Below are 20,120 nucleotides of genomic sequence, written 5' to 3' on the forward strand. Positions count from 1 at the left end.
AAATGCATTCTGGATTCTGCTTCCACCACAGTCGTTAGGTGGATGTTCCATGTCCTAATGATTGCACAGGGATAACAGTGGTTGGCACTTCCATCTCCATTAGGCGATTGACAATCAGCAAATAGAACGCATTGGGGGTGGGGTAATTCATAAAGAGGCAGGTTCTGTCACAAGCACCACTCAAGTGATTTTTCTTTTTTTAATATAAATTTAGAGTACCCAATTATTATTTTCCAATTAAGGGGCAATTTAGTATGGCCAATCCACCTACCCTGCATATCGTTAGGTTGTGGGGGTGAGGCCCATGCAGACACACGGAGAATGTGCAAACTCCACACAGGCAGTGACCCAGGGCTGGAATTGAACCCGGGTCCTCAGCGCCGTAGGCAGCAATGCTAACCACTGCGCCACCCTGCTGCCCTTGGGTTTTCCGTGTTGATCCCTGTGCCAAGTGCGGTAGCCACTGATGGCCATGGTGGCACACGCCAGCCCACAGGTGATGTCACCATTCACCTGTCTGTCGCTAGCTGGTGTTTCCCAGCTGTGAAAATTAATGTTTGGGGCCGTTGTGCCCCACTCGCAAGTATCCATGGAGCGGAGCCTCGGGCATCCTACTGTCCTTCTAGGTCCAGCTACCTCATACTTGGGTATGCAGCCATCTTCGATGCCCGGGGCCAGTGACTTCTGCTTGATGGGCGTCAACATACTTGGGAGCTTTGCCTTCTGGAGGACTGCCATATTTGTGAACTTGTCTTTCCATCAGATGCGGCACATTGGCGCAGTGGTTGGCGCTGCTGTCTACGGCGCTGGGGGCCTGGATTCGGTCCCGGCCCTGGATCACGGTCCGTGTGGAGTTTGCGCATTCTCCCCGTGTCTGTGTGGATCGCATTCCCACAACCCAGAGATGTGTTGGGTGGGTTGGCCACGCTGAATTGCCCCTTTCCCAGGGTAGAGGGGTCAATTACTAGGGGGCATAGGTTTAAGGCGCGAGGGGTAAGGTTTAGAGGAGATGTCCGAGGGAAGGTTTTTACACAGAGAGTAGTGGGTGCCTGGAACTCGCTGCCGGAGGGGGTGGTGGAAGTACGGACGATAGTGACGTTTAAGGGGCGTCTTGAAAAATACATGAATAGGATGGGAATAGAGGGATACGGACCCCGGAAGTGTGGAAGATTTGTTTAGACAGGCAACATGGTCGGCACAGGCTTGGAGGGTTGAAGGGCCTGTTCCTGTACTGTACTTTTCTTTGTTCTTTGTTGTTAATTGGAAATGAGATAATTGGGTACAAAAAGAAAAAAAAGGTCATGGGTCGAAGGGTTATGGAGATCGGGCAGGACGTTGTAGTTAAGGCCAGGATGAGATCAGCCATGATCGAAAGGCGGAGCAGACTTGATGGGCCAAATGGCCTAATTCTGCTCCTATATTTTATGAATTTATCTTATGAAGTTAAGCTTAGAATGTGCAGAAAGCACATGATGATAATGACATGGAAAAGAGTATTAACCTTATCCATTTCACTGGGTTCTGTGATTCAGTTTGTGTGGCAGTGTGGCCCCTTTAAAAGGGGAAGTGTTGCAGGGTGTTTCCTTTTGAAACAGGAGTTGCTGTGAAAGAGCAGGAGCTGGGTGTGTAATGAACCATTCTCCACCCCTCAAAGGGGCGGTCATACGACGTAATAATCCGGCCTCAGCAGCAGTGCCGGGTGGAGCGAGTGACAGCAGCAGCAGCAGCAGCCTGGGAGACACAGACAGACCACTCGCAGCGTCCTGTAACCGGCTCATGGGCAACCGAGGCTGAGGAGGCAATGCCCCCGCCGCCAACCCCCTGCTGCCTGGGGAAGAGCTTGGTGCAGAGAGCTGCCGGTGTTCTCCAGCTGCTGTTCCCCGGCCTCTTCCTGCTTCTCTTGCTCCTGCTCCAGGGCACTGCGCTCCCAGCTCAGGTAACCACACACACACACACACACTCTCTGCTGAACTGGGGTGCAATGATCTGGGATCTCTGGGGAGAGAGGGGCTCTGGCTCAGAGAGGGTCTCCGGAACTGGGGGGGAGGGGTTAGAGACTGGGTACAATAACTTGTAGTGTGTTGGGAGTTAAAGGTCTGGGGACTGAGAGTCTGGTGGGTGGGTGGGAAGGAGACAGTGATTGAGAAACCTGGGTACATGGGGATTTCAGGATTGGGACTAGGCTTTGGCAAACTGACTGACAAGCCTGTGGAGGTTTCTTAGTTTGAATTGGCTGAGAAGTTGAGCTATGCAAAGGGGGTGTATCCACAGTGTTTACCATTGTTGCTGGATGCAACAATGTGGCCTCCATGACTGTTGTAATTTTTTTTTTGGCCCAGTAATTTTTTCTGCACCGCTTCAGATACTTCCTCTGGAGAGGAAACGTTAAGTGCCTCCACCAGATCCCTTAAAACCAATGGCAAGATGGTGTTGGCTGGATTGACACCTCATCGCTGGGTGCTGGCACACCACATCTGGAGGACTCTGTGCAGTTTCCATCTCCTTTAAGGAAGGATATAAGTGTGTTAGAAGCAGTTCATTGAATGTCCACCTGACTGACTCCTGGGTTGGGGTGGCATTTATCTATCAGCACAGGTTGAACAAGCTGGGCCTGTATCCACTGGAGGGTTGGAGTGGCATTTATCTATCAGCACAGGTTAAACAAGCTGGGACTGTATCCACTGGAGGGTTGGAGTGGCATTTATCTATCAGCACAGGTTAAACAAGCTGGGACTGTATCCACTGGAGGGTTGGAGTGGCATTTATCTATCAGCACAGGTTAAACAAGCTGGGCCTGTAGCCACTGGAGGGTTGGAGTGGCATTTATCTATCAGCACAGGTTAAACAAGCTGGGACTGTATCCACTGGAGGGTTGGAGTGGCATTTATCTATCAGCACAGGTTAAACAAGCTGGGCCTGTATCCACTGGAGGGTTGGAGTGGCATTTATCTATCAGCACAGGTTAAACAAGCTGGGCCTGTAGCCACTGGAGGATTGGAGTGGCATTTATCTATCAGAAGATTGAGTGGTAATGTCATTGAACCATTAAAGATCCTAAGGGGACCTGACAGGGTGGATGGAAAGAATATTTCCCCTTGCGGGAGAGACTAAAATCAGGAGACACCATTCAGAAATAAGGGCTCTCCCATTTATGACGGAGATGCAAATATTTTGGTTGTTGCGCTGAATGGTCTTCTTCTGCACTGTGGGGATTCTATGATTCTGTGGAACTGTTTTCCAAAGAGAGTTGGGGGGGGGGGGTCATTAAATATTTTTGAAGTAGAGGTGGGAGATTTTTGACTAACAAGGCAGTCAAAGGTGGGACGGCCGAATGTCGAGTTGAGGCCACAGTTGGATCGGCCATGATCTTAATGAATGGTGGGGCAGGTTTGAAGGGCTGAATGGACTATTCCTGATTTTATATTGGTGCAACCACTTAGTGTAAAATGGTTCGGGGGGGGGCTTTGAATCAGGAAAGTATTGGCGCCAAAATGAGTTACACATGGGTTTGACTTGTTCCAGGAACTTCATTGAAACCGTCAGCCTCATTTGTGCAGGAACCCACCAAATTTGTGCTGTGGCCCAGAATATGCTGGGAGAATATTGGCAAATTAAAGGCTCACACCATTTTCAGTGTATAAGTAAAAACAGCTAAATGTGGTGAGGACCAGGCTCGATGTGAGTTGCCAATCAGCACAAGTTGTTCAACAATTTGCATGATTCTTCCGTTAGCTTTGTGAACGCCAAAATTTGCTGCCAACCTCCCATGAGCTTCAGGATATTGTTGCATTTGCCGTGTAAATATGAATTATACTTGTCGCAGAACGTTATGCTTGGTATTTAATTACGTGGGGACATTTTCAATGACAGGATTTATGTACTTGTAGTCGGCCACCCAGAAAAGTGGACAATTTTTTTTTTAGAACAGTACAGCACAGAACAGGCCCTTCGGCCCTCGATGTTGTGCCGAGCAATGATCACCCTACTCAAGCCCACGTATCCACCCTATACCAGTAACCCAACAACCCCCATTAACCTTATTTTTTAGGACACTAAGGGCAATTTAGCCTGGCCAATCCACCTAACCCGCACCTCTTTGGACTGTGGGAGGAAACCGGAGCACCCGGAGGAAACCCACGCAGACACGGGGAGGACGTGCAGACTCCACACAGACAGTGACCCAGCCGGGAATCGAACCTGGGACCCTGGAGCTGTGAAGCAGTGATGCTAACCACCATGCTACCGTGCTGCCCGTAAAGTTTCAATTCTGTAGGTAGCTGTGGTTACTCGTTTTAAAATATTTTTTAAAAATCTGTCTCGCCTCTCTTCATCCAGTCTTTCATTCCCTCTTATTTCACTCTGTAACGACTTTGATTCTAATTCATCTGATTTCCATCTGTCATTCATACATTTTTCCCCTATCCTTAAATTTGATTGCTTTAAGGAGATAGACAGCTGATCTCTCTGTGCGCTGATGTCCCAGGTGCCCTATTGCCCTCAACACCATAATCAGCTGATACAGCACGTTCAGCACTTAAAACACTTTGAAGTAAAGGCACGTGGAAAATGTCTAACTAATAGCCCACAACCTGAAATCCCGACTCCAGCAAGAGCTGGTCCATTAATGATCCTGGATTTGCAGTCAACAAGAGTGCTTGTTGCTGACCTTGAGGAAATCATTGTTGAGAGGTCTGGTGATGTTTGTTGTGAGAACTTTATCTCTTGACGTGTAATTGATTATAGCATGGTTTAATGGGGATTTCCAGCGTTTAGTTGCAAAAATATTATCCAGCAGCCAAAGATATTAAATAAATCTCATAAACAACCCAACCAAGTACAAGTGGCTAGCACTGTGGCTTCACAGCACCACAGGGTCCCAGGTTCGATTCTCCGCTGGGTCGCTGTCTGCGCGGAGTCTGCACGTTCTCCCCGTGTCTGCGTGGGTTTCCTCCGGGTGCTCCGGTTTCCTCCCACAGTCCAAAGATGTGCAGGTTAGGTGGATTGGCCATGATAAATTGCCCTTAGTGTCCAAAAAGGTTGGGAGGGGTTATTGGGTTACGGGGATAGGGTGGAAGTGAGGACTTAAGTGGGTCGGTGCAGACTCGATGGGCCGAATGGCCTCCTTCTGCACTGTATGTTCTAATCAGCAACGAAAAGACTTCATAATCAAGTTTAAAAGCTTTGACAGAGCAATAAGATTGGGGCCTACAAATGGGGTTATGGTAGAAGCTGAAATAACAAATCCTGACCGAATCAAAATGGAAATGTTTAACAACGTTCCACAAGTATAACTTTTACGACGTCTGATCTGTTGTTCAACATGTTAAAAACCCATTGACCGAGCCTTCACTTACTCCTGAGGTTTCTAATAGTGATACGAGAGTGGAAAGGATTTTTTAACATTCTGGTGTTTATTGTAACAACAACTCTCTACAATATGACCTGTCCACACATTACCAGATGTGGACAGGAGCCACTTTTCCTAACCGTTCCCCTGTTGAGAACCTGTTGTTTCATGCCAAAACCTGATGCTATTTTAAGCAGGTTAAAACATCTATCAATAATGCTGACTGAAGTTCCGATCAAAGTGGGCAATCGACGAGGCTGTAAATACAGATATAAACCAGAACTAATATAGAAGGGACCTGGGTTTAATGTCTCACCTGAAAGGTGCACCACTGATCGTGCAGCACTCCCTGAGGGAGTGTCAGCCTAATTTGTGAACTCCAGCTTCTGGAGTGTGTTTTGAAGCAACAACTTCTGCGTCAGAGTCAGTGAGTCGAACTCCAGCTTGTAACTTGTGAAGTGTAGCATATTTTGAGGGAGGGGATAAAGATGGGGTGTTTAAATTTCATGAAATCTCTTGGAATTATCCCTGTCCTCATTTCAATGAAGAGTCTACACCCCCTGAAATGTTAACTCCTCTATTATTGCCACAGATGCTGCCTGACTTTGAGGATTTTCTTTTTCTAAATTTAGAGTACCCAATTCATTTTTTCCAATTTTTTAGGGGCCATTTAGCGTGGCCAATCCACCTACCCTGCGCATCTTTGGGTTGTGGGGGCGAAACCCATGCAAACTCGGGGAGAATGTGCCAACTCCACACGGACAGTGACCCAGAGCCGGGATCGAACCTGTGACCTCGACGCAGTGAGGTAGCCGTGCTAACCACTGCGCCATCGTGCTGCCATTGTATTTCCAGTATTGTCTGTTTTTTGTTCCTGGTTTCTTTGTCCCTTTTGCTAAGACTGGAGAGAATTCAGGAGACTATAAAATGGTCTCCTGTAAAAACCACCTTAATGCATTCATGAGAAATAGCCCACAACACTGGAAGACCCGGGCAATTTTGCAATACTGCGCACTAGAGCATTTATAACCAGTCAGACAAGCAGAGTACTTTTTTTAAAAATGGGTGACACTTTCAAATGGTGTTGTTCAGAGAGACTTGTGTGTAATCATAAAATAAATACTTAAAGTTTGCTGCAGGTGGAGCATGAAATTAGGAAGATAAAAGGCACTTGGCTTTAATTGTATGGAGATTGTCATGTGAGAGTACATTTAAGAAATGGGTGTTTACTACCACAGTGATGTCAGAGAGTGGGTGGAGCTGGGATGTCCTGTCAGCTTTTTACTTTTGTTTTAGGCTGTTTGCTGCAGGGTGTGTTTTAGGTTCGTTTTCAGAGCTGGATAGCTGTAGTCACAGCCAGAAGGGGTATGAATCTCTCTCTGTAATCTAAAGACTGTAAATCGATCCTGGTGATTTAAACCTGATGTGCTTCTGGTAAAAGGTGTTTTAAGTCTTATGGATGTTGCAAGGACAGCTTAAGGATTACTTAGTGTCGTATTCTTTGGGAGTTGTATTTGAAATAATGGTTGCTAAGATGTTCACTGTATGTTTTAAAAAGGTTAACTTGAGTTCATAGAATAAACATTGTTTTGCTTTAAAAATACTTCTCCATTTCTGCTGTACCACACCTGTAGAGTGGGCCGTATGCTCCCCATACCACAATCTATGGAATTTTGCCCTTCATTGCCAGAGGGATGGAGTTTAAGACGAGGGAGGTTATGCTGCAATTGTATAAGGTGTTAGTGAGGCCACACCTGGAGTATTCTGTTCAGTTTTGGTCTCCTTACTTGAGAAAGGACATACTGGCACTGGAGGGTGTGCAGAGGAGATTCACTAGGTTAATCCCAGAACTGAAGGGGTTGGATTACGAGGAGAGGTTGAGTAGACTGGGACTGTACTCGTTGGAATTTAGAAGGATGAGGGAGGATCTTATAGAAACATATAAAATTATGAAGGGAATAGATAGGATAGATGCGGGCAGGTTGTTTCCACTGGCGGGTGAAAGCAGAACTAGGGGGCATAGCCTCAAAATAAGGGGAAGTAGATTTAGGACTGAGTTTAGGAGGAACTTCTTCACCCAAAGGGTTGTGAACCTATGGAATCTATGCCCAGTGATGCAGTAGAGGCTCCTAAGATAAAGATAGATTGTTTTTTGAAGAATAAAGGAATTAAGGGTTATGGTGTTCAGGCCGGAAAGTGGAGCTGAGTCCACAAAAGATCAGCCATGATCTCATTGAATTGCGGAGCAGGCTCGAGGGGCCAAATGGCCTACTGCTGCTCCTAGTTCTTATGTTCTTAGTAAAAGTTGTGGGTCAGGTGAACTCCATGATGCACTTTGGGGCTCTCTAAACCCTGGCCCATTACAAGATTGTAATACAACAATACAATAAGATAGGGTAGATCGTAAGAATCTTTTTGCCATGGTAGGGGCTGTTTTAGCTCACTGGGCTAATCGCTGGCTTTTAAAGCAGACCAAGCAGGCCAACAGCACGGTTCGATTCCCATACCAGCCTCCCCGGACAGGCGCCGGAATGTGGCGACTAGGGGCTTTTCACAGTAACTTCATTGAAGCCTACTCGTGACAATAAGCGATTTTCATTTTCATTTCAAAGATCAGAGGGCATAGGTTTGAGGTGAGGAGTAAGTAGTTTAGAGGGGGCATGAGGAAACATATTTTTCACCCAGCGGGCGGTGGAAATATTGAGCACGTTGCCAGAGGGGGTGGTGGAGGCAGGTATTCCTGCAACATATAAGAAGCATCTGGACGAGTAATCAAATCACCAAGGCAGAGTGGGCTATGGACCAAGTGCTGGTAAATTGGATTAGTATCGATTTATATTTGGTCAGCAAAGACATGGTGGGCCGCAGGCCCTGTTTCTGTGCTGTATGACTCTGTAAATTGAGTGTAATAATTCTGCTGGTGAAGTACCCTGAATTAGCTGTCTGATATCCAGATGGTGCAGCACAGAGTGGAAACTTTCCTTTGTTTGCTCATTTTTTCCAATATTTCCCTAGTCAACCTCCCACATTTCTGTCCTCTCTAAACGTCAACTCATCCAGATTCCTGCAGTCCATACCCAAGCTCACACCTAATTTAAACTTAGGGCAGCACAGTAGCATAGTAGTCAGCACAGCTGCTTCACCGCTACAGGGTCCCAGGTTTGATTCCTGGCTTGGGTCACTGTCTGTGTGGAGTCTGCACGTTCTTCCCGTATCTGCGTGGGTTTCCTCCGGGTGCTCTGGTTTCCTCCCACAGTCCAAAAATGTGTGGGTTAGGTGGATTGTCCATGATCAATTGCACGTGGTGTCCAAAAATGGGGGTTACTGGGTTACGGGGATAGGGTAGATACCTGGGCTTCAGTAGGGTGCTCTTTATAAGGGCCGGTGCAGACTCGATGGGCTGAATGGCCTCCTTCTGCACTGTAAATTCAATGATTCACACTTAATTCAATTCATCTTTTAAAATTCTCAAGCTTGTGTTCAAATTCATGCACGACCTCGACCCTCCATCGAGGTGGGATTCTCCGGGTCCCCTAACTACATGGTGCTCGGCCGCGCTCCGTTCGCTCGTAGCGAGATTCTCTCTTCCCGCTGCTTGTCAATAGGATTTCCCATTGAAACCATCCCACACCGCTGGGAAAGCCACGGGCGGGATTGTGCTGCCAGCGGGAAAAGAGAATCCCAACGGCCGAAGAATTCCGGCCTCTATCTGTAATCTTCTCCAGTCCCACAACCCTCTATGATCCCCAGATGTTGTAGCCCTCGCCTCGTTGATCGCCCGAAGGCGGATCCTGTTGGCATGGAGATCAACCTCTCCACCTCTGCTCCCTGGGGGACCTGCTGGAATTCTTGACTCTTAAGAAGGTCAAATTTGAACTGAGGGGCAGGATGGAGGGGTTCCACAATTCATTATTCACGTTCAAGAATTGGATAACATCGAACATTGGGGAGACGGGGGCTGAGAGGATTGGGGGGGAGGGGGACTGTGTGTATTAATGGTGACTATGGGTGATTCCTGATTCCTTTTTGATATTTGTTTATGTTAACATACGGGTTGGTGTTTGGGGGATTGGTGGGAGGATGGGATTGTTGTTATTTATACGGGGATTGACATTGCATTTGTTACTGATTATTGTTTATTGTTGGTGGGTGTAAATTTGGGTGAAAAAGCAGGAGAATAAATTTTTTCTAAAACCCTCTGATCCCGAGATTCTTCCAAATCTGACCTCTTGTGCATCCCACATTTCCATCATCCTACCATTGATAGCTGCATCTTCAGCAGATTAGTCTCTAAGTTCTGGAATTTCCTCACAGTCTCTCCTACCGTACCCTATTTAAGCAGTATCTAAACTAAGAGGTACATGCCTACATATTTGCCCCTCTGGCTCAAATCAATTTTGTTTGTCGATTACACCCCGAGAAGAGCCTTCTCGATATTGTATGTATAAAGGCAAATTGCTATTGCATTATTATCATAGAATTTATAGTGCAGAAGGAGGCCATTCGGCCCATCGAGTCTGCACCGGCTCTTGTGAACAGCACCCTACCCAAGGTCAACACCTCCACCCTATCCCCATAACCCAGTAACCCCACCCAACACTAAGGGCAATTTCGGACACAAAGGGGCAATTTAGCATGGCCAATCCACCTAACCTGCACATCTTTGGACTGTGGGAGGAAACCGGAGCACCCGGAGGAAACTCACGCAGACACGGGGAGGATGTGCAGACTTCGCACAGACAGTGACCCAAGCCGGAATCGAACCTGGGACCCTGGAGCTGTGAAGCAGTTGTGCTATCCACTATGCTACCCTGCTGCTCCGGTATCCAGGAGAATATTTTGGTTTTGAAATACTGTCGCTATTAGGATCCCCTCGTTCGCGCTCCATTTCTCCATAGCAGGAAATTATCCAAGTTCTGAGCATTGGAGAATGTCAAAGACACGAGGCCTCACATTGCCTGACCAGGAAAAGGATGACACCACAGGCAGGTTGTATACCACTGCTATAATGTTATTTTCTTCTGACATTTCACCATGATTACAAATAGAAGTGACTGAGGTAAGGCTTTAAAACCCCGAGAACTTTAATAATTGGAAATTTACAAAGAGAGCTGAGCAATTCCTTTCACGTTTCTATGATCACCTCTGCTGAGAAGTTTGCCTAAGAATGATGATTTTACCAACGTGTCACTTCCTTGGGGAAGTAGTTCAATTTGGTTAGATTAATAGGTTTGTGACTTTCTACTTGCTAATGAGTCAAATGTGATATAGATGGAACCAATATCCACAGATCTATCTCCCCTTCAAATTAGTACTTGTCTGCTTTTATACGGTGCCTATAACATCGACGAGGCCTTTCACAGGCGTGCAATCGACAATCAAATTGATATGAGCCAGAGAGGCAAAGTTTTCACGTGAAATAAGCAGACTAGTTCTAGTTTGGGAGGGAGCGTGTCTCTTTCATCAATGTGATGCTAAGGCCCATCAGTGTCTTTTTTGCATGGGTAATGATGTTCTGGGATTTAGCTGCGACAGTTAATCAACCCCATCAGTCTCCACATTGCTTTTGATGGACAGTAACGATTGTGAAGAAGTGCAGAGAGTTGTCGCAATATTCCTAACAACATTACTTCCTCACTTCAATGTCGGATTTTGATGTGCAAAAATAGTTTCTGTATTTGTCAGTATGGGGATGACTGAATTTATGAATAATGACACGTTAAAATGCTTTGAGACCTTTTGAAAGATGTGATCAGGTACTGTACACCAGCTTGATGTTGTGAACATCTATTTTGAGCATGAATCACTTTGTAGCTGAGGAAGGGAATTTATTTTAAAATTGTTTTTGATAGGCAGCACGGTAGCATGGTGGTTAGCATAAATGCTTCACAGCTCCAGGGTCCCAGGTTCGATTCCCCGCTGGGTCACTGTCTGTGCGGAGTCTGCATGTCCTCCCCGTGTGTGCGTGGGTTTCCTCCGGGTGCTCCGGTTTCCTCCCACAGTCCAAAGATGTGCGGGTTAGGTGGATTGGCCATGCTAAATTGCCCGTAGTGTCCTAAAAAGTAAGGCTAAGGGAAGGGGGGGTTGTTGGTTTACGGGTGTAGGGTGGATACGTGGGTTTGAGTAGGGAGATCATTGCTCGGCACAACATCGAGGGCCGAAGGGCCTGTTCTGTGCTGTACTGTTCTATATCTATATCTATATCAGAATAGTTCACTCTTATTCTGTTGTTGTATCGCCACAAATATAGCTTAATTTGTTTTATTCATTTATGGGATGAGGGTGAACTGGCCATTTGTTGCCCATCCATATTGAGAAGGTAGCGGTGAACTGCTATCTTTAGACCGCTGCAGTTCATCTGATGCAGGTGTACCCATAGGGAGCCCCTCACAGTACACACTGCCACCCAGCTTAGTGTCGTCTGCAAATTTGGAGATATGGCAACTCCTTCGTCCAAATCATTAATGTATATTGTGACCAGCTGGGGTCCCAGCACTGAACCCTGCGGTACCCCACTAGTCACTGCCAGCCACTCTGAAAAGGACCCGTCTATTCCCAAACTCTGCTTCCTGTTTGCCTACCAGTTCTCTATCCTGGTCAGTACATTACCCACAATACCATGAGCTTTAATTTTGCTCACTAATCTCTTGTGTGAGACCTTGTCAAAAAGCCTTTGAAAGTCCAGATACACAACATCCACTGGTTCATCCGTTGCTCCTTGCATTTCCTCCCGCACTCTCCATTAAGCCAGAGGTAATCCCCTGGCTTGGTGGAAATGGAAGAGTAAGGGATATGCCGGGTCATGAGGTTACGGATTGTGGTTGAGTACAGTTCTGCTGCTGCTGATGGTCCGCACGGTTGCCCAGTCTTGGGTTGCTAGATCTGTTCAAAATCTATCCTGTTTAATACAGTGGTAGTGCCAACACACAACACAACAAAGGGTATCCATGTTTGAAAGGATGCCAAGATACTTTTCAAGGACTCGCAGAGCAGTCCTTCACAACTGTATATCGCTGTGCTGCCCCCGGCAGGACAGACCCAGACCGGTCCGTCACGACTGTATATCGCTGTGCTGCCCCCGGCACAGACCCAGACCGGTCCTTCACGACTGTATATCACTGTGCTGCCCCCGGCACAGACCCAGACCGGTCCGTCACGACTGTATATCGCTGTGCTGCCCCCGGCACAGACCCAGGCCAGTCCGTCACGACTGTATATCGCTGTGCTGCCCCCTGGCACAGACCCAGACCGGTCCGTCACGACTGTATATCGCTGTGCTGCCCCCTGGCACAGACCCAGACCGGTCCGTCACGACTGTATATCGCTGTGCTGCCCCCGGCACAGACCCAGACCGGTCCTTCACGACTGTATATCGCTGTGCTGCCCCTGGCACAGACCCAGACCGGTCCGTCACGACTGTATATTGCTGTGCTGCCCCTGGCAGGACAGACCCAGAGATGTCTAAAAGACGGCTCTCCCATTTGTGACCCAAAATTGTAGTTTGCAGAGTTGACAGAACTGGGTTTGCTGTTGTCATGTCCGGTGCCAAGATCGGGTAGTCTGTCCGGCTTCATTCCTTTTGTCCGCTTCACAATAGATGGATACAACTGAGTGGCTTGCCATTTCTGAGGGTGTCAACGACATGGAGGCCAGGCCAGTTAGAATGGCAAATTTCCTTCCTTTAAAGGTAGATGAGCTTTTATGACAAAGTCATCATTAGACTTTTAATTGCAGCTTTCTTTTAATTACTTCAAATTGAAATTTGAATCCTAGTCCCCAGAGCATTACTAATCCAGTGACGGGGCCGCTGGGCCGGTGACGGGGCGGCTGGGCCAGTGACGGGGCGGCTGGGCCAGTGACGGGGCGGCTGGGCCAGTGACGGCTGCATCACCATTTCCTCAATGAGAATATAAATAGGATCTGAAGTGGGCCATTTGGCCCTCATGTCTACTCTGCCATTCAGTAAGATCTCTTAAATCAATCTCACGTTCCAGCACTATATCCATTTCCCTTCATTCCTCTAATACTGAAAATGTATCCACCTCTGTGTTGAATATACTTAATAACACGGTTCACTTGCAGAGAGAATTTTGGTTCTAAATGGCACGGTAGCACAGCGGTTAGCACTGTTGCTTCACAGCGCCAGGGTCCCAGGTTCGATTCCCGGCTTGGGTCACTGCCTGTGAGGAGTCTGCACATTTTCCCCGTGTCTACGTGGGTTCCCTCCGGGTGCTCCGGTTTCCTCCCACAAGTCCCGAAAGACGTTAGGTGAATTGGACATTCTGAATTCTCCCTCTGTGACCCGAACAGGTGCCGAAATGTGGTGACTAGGGAATTTTCATAGTAACTTCGTTGCAGTGTTAATGTAAGCTTACTTGTCACAATAAAGATTATAACAAAATGGCCAACTCCTTTAGTCTAAAATTGTGACCCTGTGTCTAAGCTCCCTTGCCAGGGGAGTTATTCTTTTAGCATCTACCCCGTCAAGCCCCTGTTAATGAATGCAAGATCCTTCAAAGAGCCAGTTGGGGAGCATCAAGGTGGCACAGTGGTTAGCACTGCTGCCTCACTGCGATGAGGTCCCAGGTTCGATCCCAGCTCTGGGTCACTGTCTGTGTGGTGTTTGCACATTCTCCCCGTGTTTGCGTGGGTTTCGCCCCCACAACCCAAAGATGTCCAGGTTAGGTGGATTGGCCACGCTAAATTGCCCCTTAATTGGAAAAAATGAATTGGGTACTCTAAATTTAAAATAAACGAGCCAGTTGATAATGACATAGAACATACAGTGCAGAAGGAGGTCATTCGGCCCATCGAGTCTGCACTGACCCACTTAAGCCCTCACTTCCACCCTATCCCATAACCCAATCTCACCTTTTTTGGTCACTATGGGCAATTTAGCATGGCCAATCCACCTAACCTGCATGTCTTTGGACTGTGGGAGGAAACCGGAGCACCTGGAGGAAACCCACGCAGACTCGGGGAGAACGTGCAGACTCCGCACAGACAGTGACCTAGCGGGGAATCGAACCAGGGATTCTGGCGCTGTGAAGCCATAGTGCTAATCACTTGTGCTACCGTTCTGCCCACTGTAGACAATCTTATCCAGCAGTGCTGGTTAAGGCTTAAATATTGGCCAGGGCACTGGAATCCTCCCTCCTCCTCTTCACAATGGTGCTGTGCTATCTTACCCAGCTCAAAGGGTAGACTTTTTTTTAAAAAAAAAGAAAATTTAGACTGCCCAATTCTTTTTTCCCCAATAAAGGGGCAATTTAGCGTGGCAAATGCATCTACCTAGCTCATCGTTGAGGGATTGAACCTGGATTCTCGGTGCCTTGAGACAACAGTGCTAACCACTGTGCCGACGTGCTGCCTGAAAGGGTAGACATGCTCCTGGCATAACATCTCATTTCAAAGAAGGCCCCTCAGGCAGGGCAACACTGTCAGTTCTACCTTGACATAGGTGGTGGCAATTGTCTTCGGAGAAATTAATGCCAAAGAGCTCGAAATAGCATTTGATTAGCTAATGCATGATAACTGCCTGAAATTCACTTGGATGTATTGATCATTACTTTATAATTCTTGAAAAGTAAATTAACGCATTTCTCTCCCACTATTCTGAATCTGACTAATGGATACAATTAGCAGTTCTCCTTCAGATTGCATTTCAAGCGGTCACTACCCCCCCCCCTCCCCTCCCCGTGCTCCTTCCAACACTCCAGTTCAGGCAACACCATGATTTCAAAAATTGTAATTCTTATTTTCAAATCCCCCTGCAATTGGCCCAGCCCCTGCACCAGCGATCGGAGCTCAGCTCCGATGTTGATCCCATCATAGAACAGTTTGGTTCCAGTCTTGTGGGGTTAACAATGAAGCATTGAGAAATAATTGTTGTCATGTAGATCACATCGACGGACATAAAATTCAGTCACAGTGGAACAATTTGCCAGTAAATCCATGCAACAGAAGGCCATTATAGATAAGGATCTGCGCAAGTAATTGCACCATAGCCAATCTATGACCATTAACCCAATGCATGACCTCTTCAAAAGATAGTCTTTTGAGAAACCGATAGCTTAAATCGTCATGCTGATTCTGTTCTGATAATATTTCTGTTCTATTCTGACTCTTGATTATAGAATGTGTGGAGAAGATGATTAGCTTTTGTCAATTTTATAAAATGCTACCTGGCTATGGGCTATGTAAGAGAGATTGTTTATGATAATGGGGAACGTTTTTGCCCAACCTCACCCATTTGGAACCTGGTGGGATTGAGTGCAATAAGGATGAATTTTATTCTCCAGAGCGTTCGTAGAGATCATTTTTGGCAGGGGATGTAAAATCACCGGATCCCATGGGATTTCCATCTGGCCAAATTACATTAAAAATTACCCATCCTTTGGTCAAAATTCTGTCTCTTTCCAGAGAACATAGTTTAAAAAAAAATAAATTTAGTGTACCCAATCATTTTTCCCAATTAAGGGGCAATTTAGCGTGGCCAATCCACCTACTCTGCACATTTTTAGGTTGTGGGGGCGAAACCCACGCAGACACGGGGAGAATGTGCAAACTCCACACGGACAGTGACCCAGAGCCGGGATCGAACCTGGGACCTCAGTGCCGTGAGGCGGTTGTGCTAACCACTAGGCCACCGTGCTGCCCCCAGAGAACATAGTTAATGAGGAAATGCTGTCAATGTTCAGCAGATCAGACAACACTCAATTTTTAAGTTGGTGGGAGCGGGTAGGATGCACAAGTAACATTTAAACCGTCCCCACCGTTGGAAGGTGTGGGGGGTGGAGTGGGTCACCTCACTCTGAAGGTGCCCCTCAGAATTGGGTGCCCTACCCTCCAAGACACAAGAGCTCTGAGATGTCTCCTCCCCCCCCCCTCCTCTGTCCTAGCCCCTGACTCCATGATTGCTCTCCTCCCCCCCCCCCCCCCTCCCCCCGCCGCCGCGTCCTCTAACCTCCTGCCTGTGCAACTTAACTCTCCAACAGTCCCTGGAGTTAGTTCCAGGTAGAGTGTGCTTGGCCAGGTTGGAGAGCTGCCAGCCAATCTGATTGGCCGAAAGCACCCATGGGCATGGGCGGGACTATCTTCCAAGGGGGAATGTAATTATGACCCATTGCTAATCAATGTGAGTGTTAAATGGCAGTAGGAGTTAGAGAGTCGGCGGGCGGCTGCATGTTATGCACTGACTTTTACAATGGTGAGTGGTGATCGCTTGCCATCCATAAAACCCTATCCAAGGATTGAGAATTCTTATGAAAGGCCATTCACCTGAAATGTTAGCCCTTTCTCTGCCCGCAAGTAATATCAGACCAGCGGAGTATTTCTGGCATCGTCACTTCATCTGGCATCGTCAGATTTACAGCATCTGCAGTTTGATGTTTTAGTTTGTGAATTGTTTTCCTCTAGTATCTGATTCTGTGCATTTCATTCAGACACTCATTTTACAGCTTGCGCAAAGCAATTGAATCAATTAGTGTTCTGTTTCTGATGGGTTTCCTTTAATTTCAATGAATTAAATATGAGAGAGTGGTTTGTGTTTTAATCAAGATTAGAAAATTTTGTACAAATAATTGGTCTTGATTCAATTTAATTTGTTGAGAAAAAGGCTGCTTTCACGGTAGCATTGTGGTTAGCACAAATGCTTCACAGCTCCAGGGTCCCAGATTCGAATCCCGGCTTGGGTCACTGTCTGTGTGGAGTCTGCACGTTCTCCCCGTGTGTGCGTGGGTTTTCTCCGGGTGCTCCTGTTTCCTCCCTCAGTCCAAAGATGTGCAGGTTAGGTGGATTGGTCAGGCTAAATTGCCCTCGGGGTCCAAATTGCCCTTAATGTTAGGTGGGGTATTGGGTTATGGGGATAGGGTGGAGGTATGGGCTTGGGTAGGGTGCTGTTTCCAAGGGCCGAATGGCCTCCTTCTCCACTGTAAATTCTATGAAACTCTGTTGTCAAAAATTAAGCTGAATTATTTTCTATTGTTCGTCAATACAGTCTCTTGTCAGCGATCTGTCTCATTAGATGATGGTTTGCCCCTTGACTGTCAACTCTTGTGTTAAACAGCAGCTGGTGTGGCCCACTCTGGCATGGCAGCATGTACTTCATTTGCTGCAGCTGAAGACAGCGGGCTGGCAAGGTGCAGAATTTGTTGACCTCTGTTTTCTCAGAGCACTCTTTTTGGCTGGCTGGACTTTTCATTTCTCCTCGCATCTTCCAATACCCCACCAGTGATAGATAGATAGATAGATAGAGAAACACAGAACAGGCCCTTTGGCCCACGATGTTGCGCCGAACTTTTGTCCTAGGTTAATCATAGAATTTTGGACAATTTAGCATGGCCAATCCACCCAACCTGCACATCTTTGGACTGTGGGAGGAAACCAGAGCACCCGGAGGAAACCCACGCAGTCACGGGGAGGATGTGCAGACTCCACACAGACAGTGACCCAAATCGAAATCGAACTTGGGACCCTGGAGCTGTGAAGCAATTGTGCTAACCACAATGCTACCGTGCTGCCCTTAAAAAGTTAACCTACACTCCATTATTCTACCCTAATCCATGTACCTATCCAATAGCCGCTTGAAGGTCCCTAATGTTTCCGACTCGACTACTTCCACAGGCAGTGCATTCCATGCCCCCACTACTCTCTGGGTAAAGAACCTACCTCTGACATCCCCTCTATATCTTCCACCATTTATCTGAAATTTATGTCCCCTTGTAATGGTGTGTTCCACCCGGGGAAAAAGTCTCTGACTGTCTACTCTATCTATTCCCCTAATCATCTTATAAACTTCTATCATAGCCATTGGCAACTGTCTTGAAATTGTCATTGCCAAAGATCTCCATCTTCGTATCTCACTTGCAGGTGTCCTTACAGCTGTGTGGGATGGACACCCAGCAGATCATGACTCAGTTCCCTGATCACCATACTGAAGTTCATGGATGCATGGGCTCCATCTGTGATAACTCCTACACATTTTGCCCAATCAATCCCATTTTGAATTATCAAAGTGTTCAAAATGTCAAAAGTAATTTGCAGTTGAGTGTATGGGCATTGATTTACAAAAGAGAAACTCCTCGTATATCTCTCCATTGTGTTCATCCCATACCTAGGTAAGCAGATTTGCAATGTCCAGTGATTCATCCAGTTGAAGTGCATAAACCAACTTGCTTGTATTCTCACTGTTGGCTAATGACCAACTCCGTTGGACTGTTATTCAACAGTGAAATTACCATTAATTTGCTTACAGGCCTCTCACCCAGCATAACACCCACCATCTCCTTATCCACTGACAATATCAACTCCTCCTCGATCGTGCACAGCTTCCCTGTCTTTGCTATGAGCAGAGTTGACCCATACTGGCCTCCATCACCATGGCATTTTCACTGCCTGTAGATGTGCAATTTCCTTGGCACTCTGAAATTCTTTGAGCTTGCTTACAAAAACTTTGAGTCCCCATGTTTAACCTCCAGATAACTGAGAAAATTAGTAGGCTTTAGCTTTCATTCAACAGCTTCATAACAGAAGACACGATGGCAACGTTTTCAGTGTCTGCACAAGTAAATCCCAGTTCTGAGGATTGCCTGCTGTACTTTCTCCACACTTTTTTCACTTTTGTTGTGCTGAGTTTCATTTGATAATAGTAAGAAGTCTAACAAACACCAGGTTAAAGTCCAACAGGTTTGTTTCAAATCACTAGCTTTCGGAGCGCTGCTCCTTCCTCAGGTGAATGAAGAGGTAGGTTCCAGAAACATATATATAGACAAAGTTAAAGATGCAAGACGATACTTTGAATGTGAGACTTTGCAGGTAATTAAGTCTTTACAGATCCAGAGAGAGGGATAATCACAGGTTAAAGAGGTGTGAATTGTCTCAAGCCAGGACAGTTGGTAGGATTTCCCAACCCCAGGCCAGATGGTGGTGGGTGAATGTAATGTGACATGAATCCAAGGTCCCGGTTGAGGCCATACTCGCGTGTGGAACTTGGCTATAAGTTTCTGCTCGGCGATTCTGCGTTGTCGCGCGTCCTGAAGGCCGCCTTGGAGAACGCTTACCCGAAGCGCAATATTGCTGTATTGCGCAACAGCTCAGTTTCATTAAAAATAATTGTGAAAATTGTTTAACAAGGATTAAAATGCTTCATACAAGGTACTCGCTATATTTTTTTTTTCACGGACATTTTTTTTCACGGACCTTTTCTTTTTCTTCAATGGACACCGGGACCATCTGCAGTATCCTCACGAATCACCAGTGATCCACGGACCAGAGATTGGGAACCACTGCAGTAGAGACAGTTCTGCCATTTCAGTAAACCATGGTTTATCTATATCTGAACTCCCTTTTTTCTGTACCACTTGATACACTGACTTAACAATCTACTAAACAGAGTTTTGAAATTTACAATTAACTGCCAGCGTCCACAACTTTTTGGAGACTTTTTTTGAAAAGGATTTCTTCCTGTTCTGGATTCTCCCACAAGAGGGAATAGTGGGCGGGATTCACCGCGCCCCAATCACGCTTGGCGTGGAGCGGAGTCCGACGCAGCTCCTGCGATTGACCGGGGACCGGAGAATTGCCGCCATTCACGCGCGGGGTTGACGCGGCGCCGGTCGGGGCAATTGAAAGGGGCCCCTGCGGCGATTCTCTGGCCGTGTTCTAACATGGTTCCATCTGGTGGGCACTTGGGGTGGCAGCTGTGGACTCAGTCCGCAGCCACCCTGGGGGGGCGATCAGTCACCAGGCGGACCTCCAGGACAGCCAGGCTCAC

The 20,120-nt window shown here is 46.9% G+C and overlaps 1 protein-coding gene across 2 annotated transcripts in view; it reads left to right on the forward strand.

Moving 5' to 3' along the window:
- Positions 1-1,652: 1,652 nt before the first annotated feature.
- The window catches only part of neu1 (neuraminidase 1), a 34,897-nt gene continuing 16,429 nt past the window's right edge, over positions 1,653-20,120 (forward strand). For both annotated transcript variants that reach the window (XR_005462904.1, XM_038816732.1), the window contains exon 1: positions 1,653-1,936. Coding sequence is in view for 1 of the 2 variants with exons in the window: in XM_038816732.1 (XP_038672660.1) it covers positions 1,802-1,936 (135 nt within the window). In the remaining variant the exon portion in view is untranslated. The remainder of the gene's footprint in view (positions 1,937-20,120) is intronic.

This window comes from Scyliorhinus canicula, chromosome 13, assembly GCF_902713615.1.
Source record: "Scyliorhinus canicula chromosome 13, sScyCan1.1, whole genome shotgun sequence".
Classification (NCBI taxonomy): Eukaryota; Metazoa; Chordata; class Chondrichthyes; order Carcharhiniformes; family Scyliorhinidae; genus Scyliorhinus; species Scyliorhinus canicula.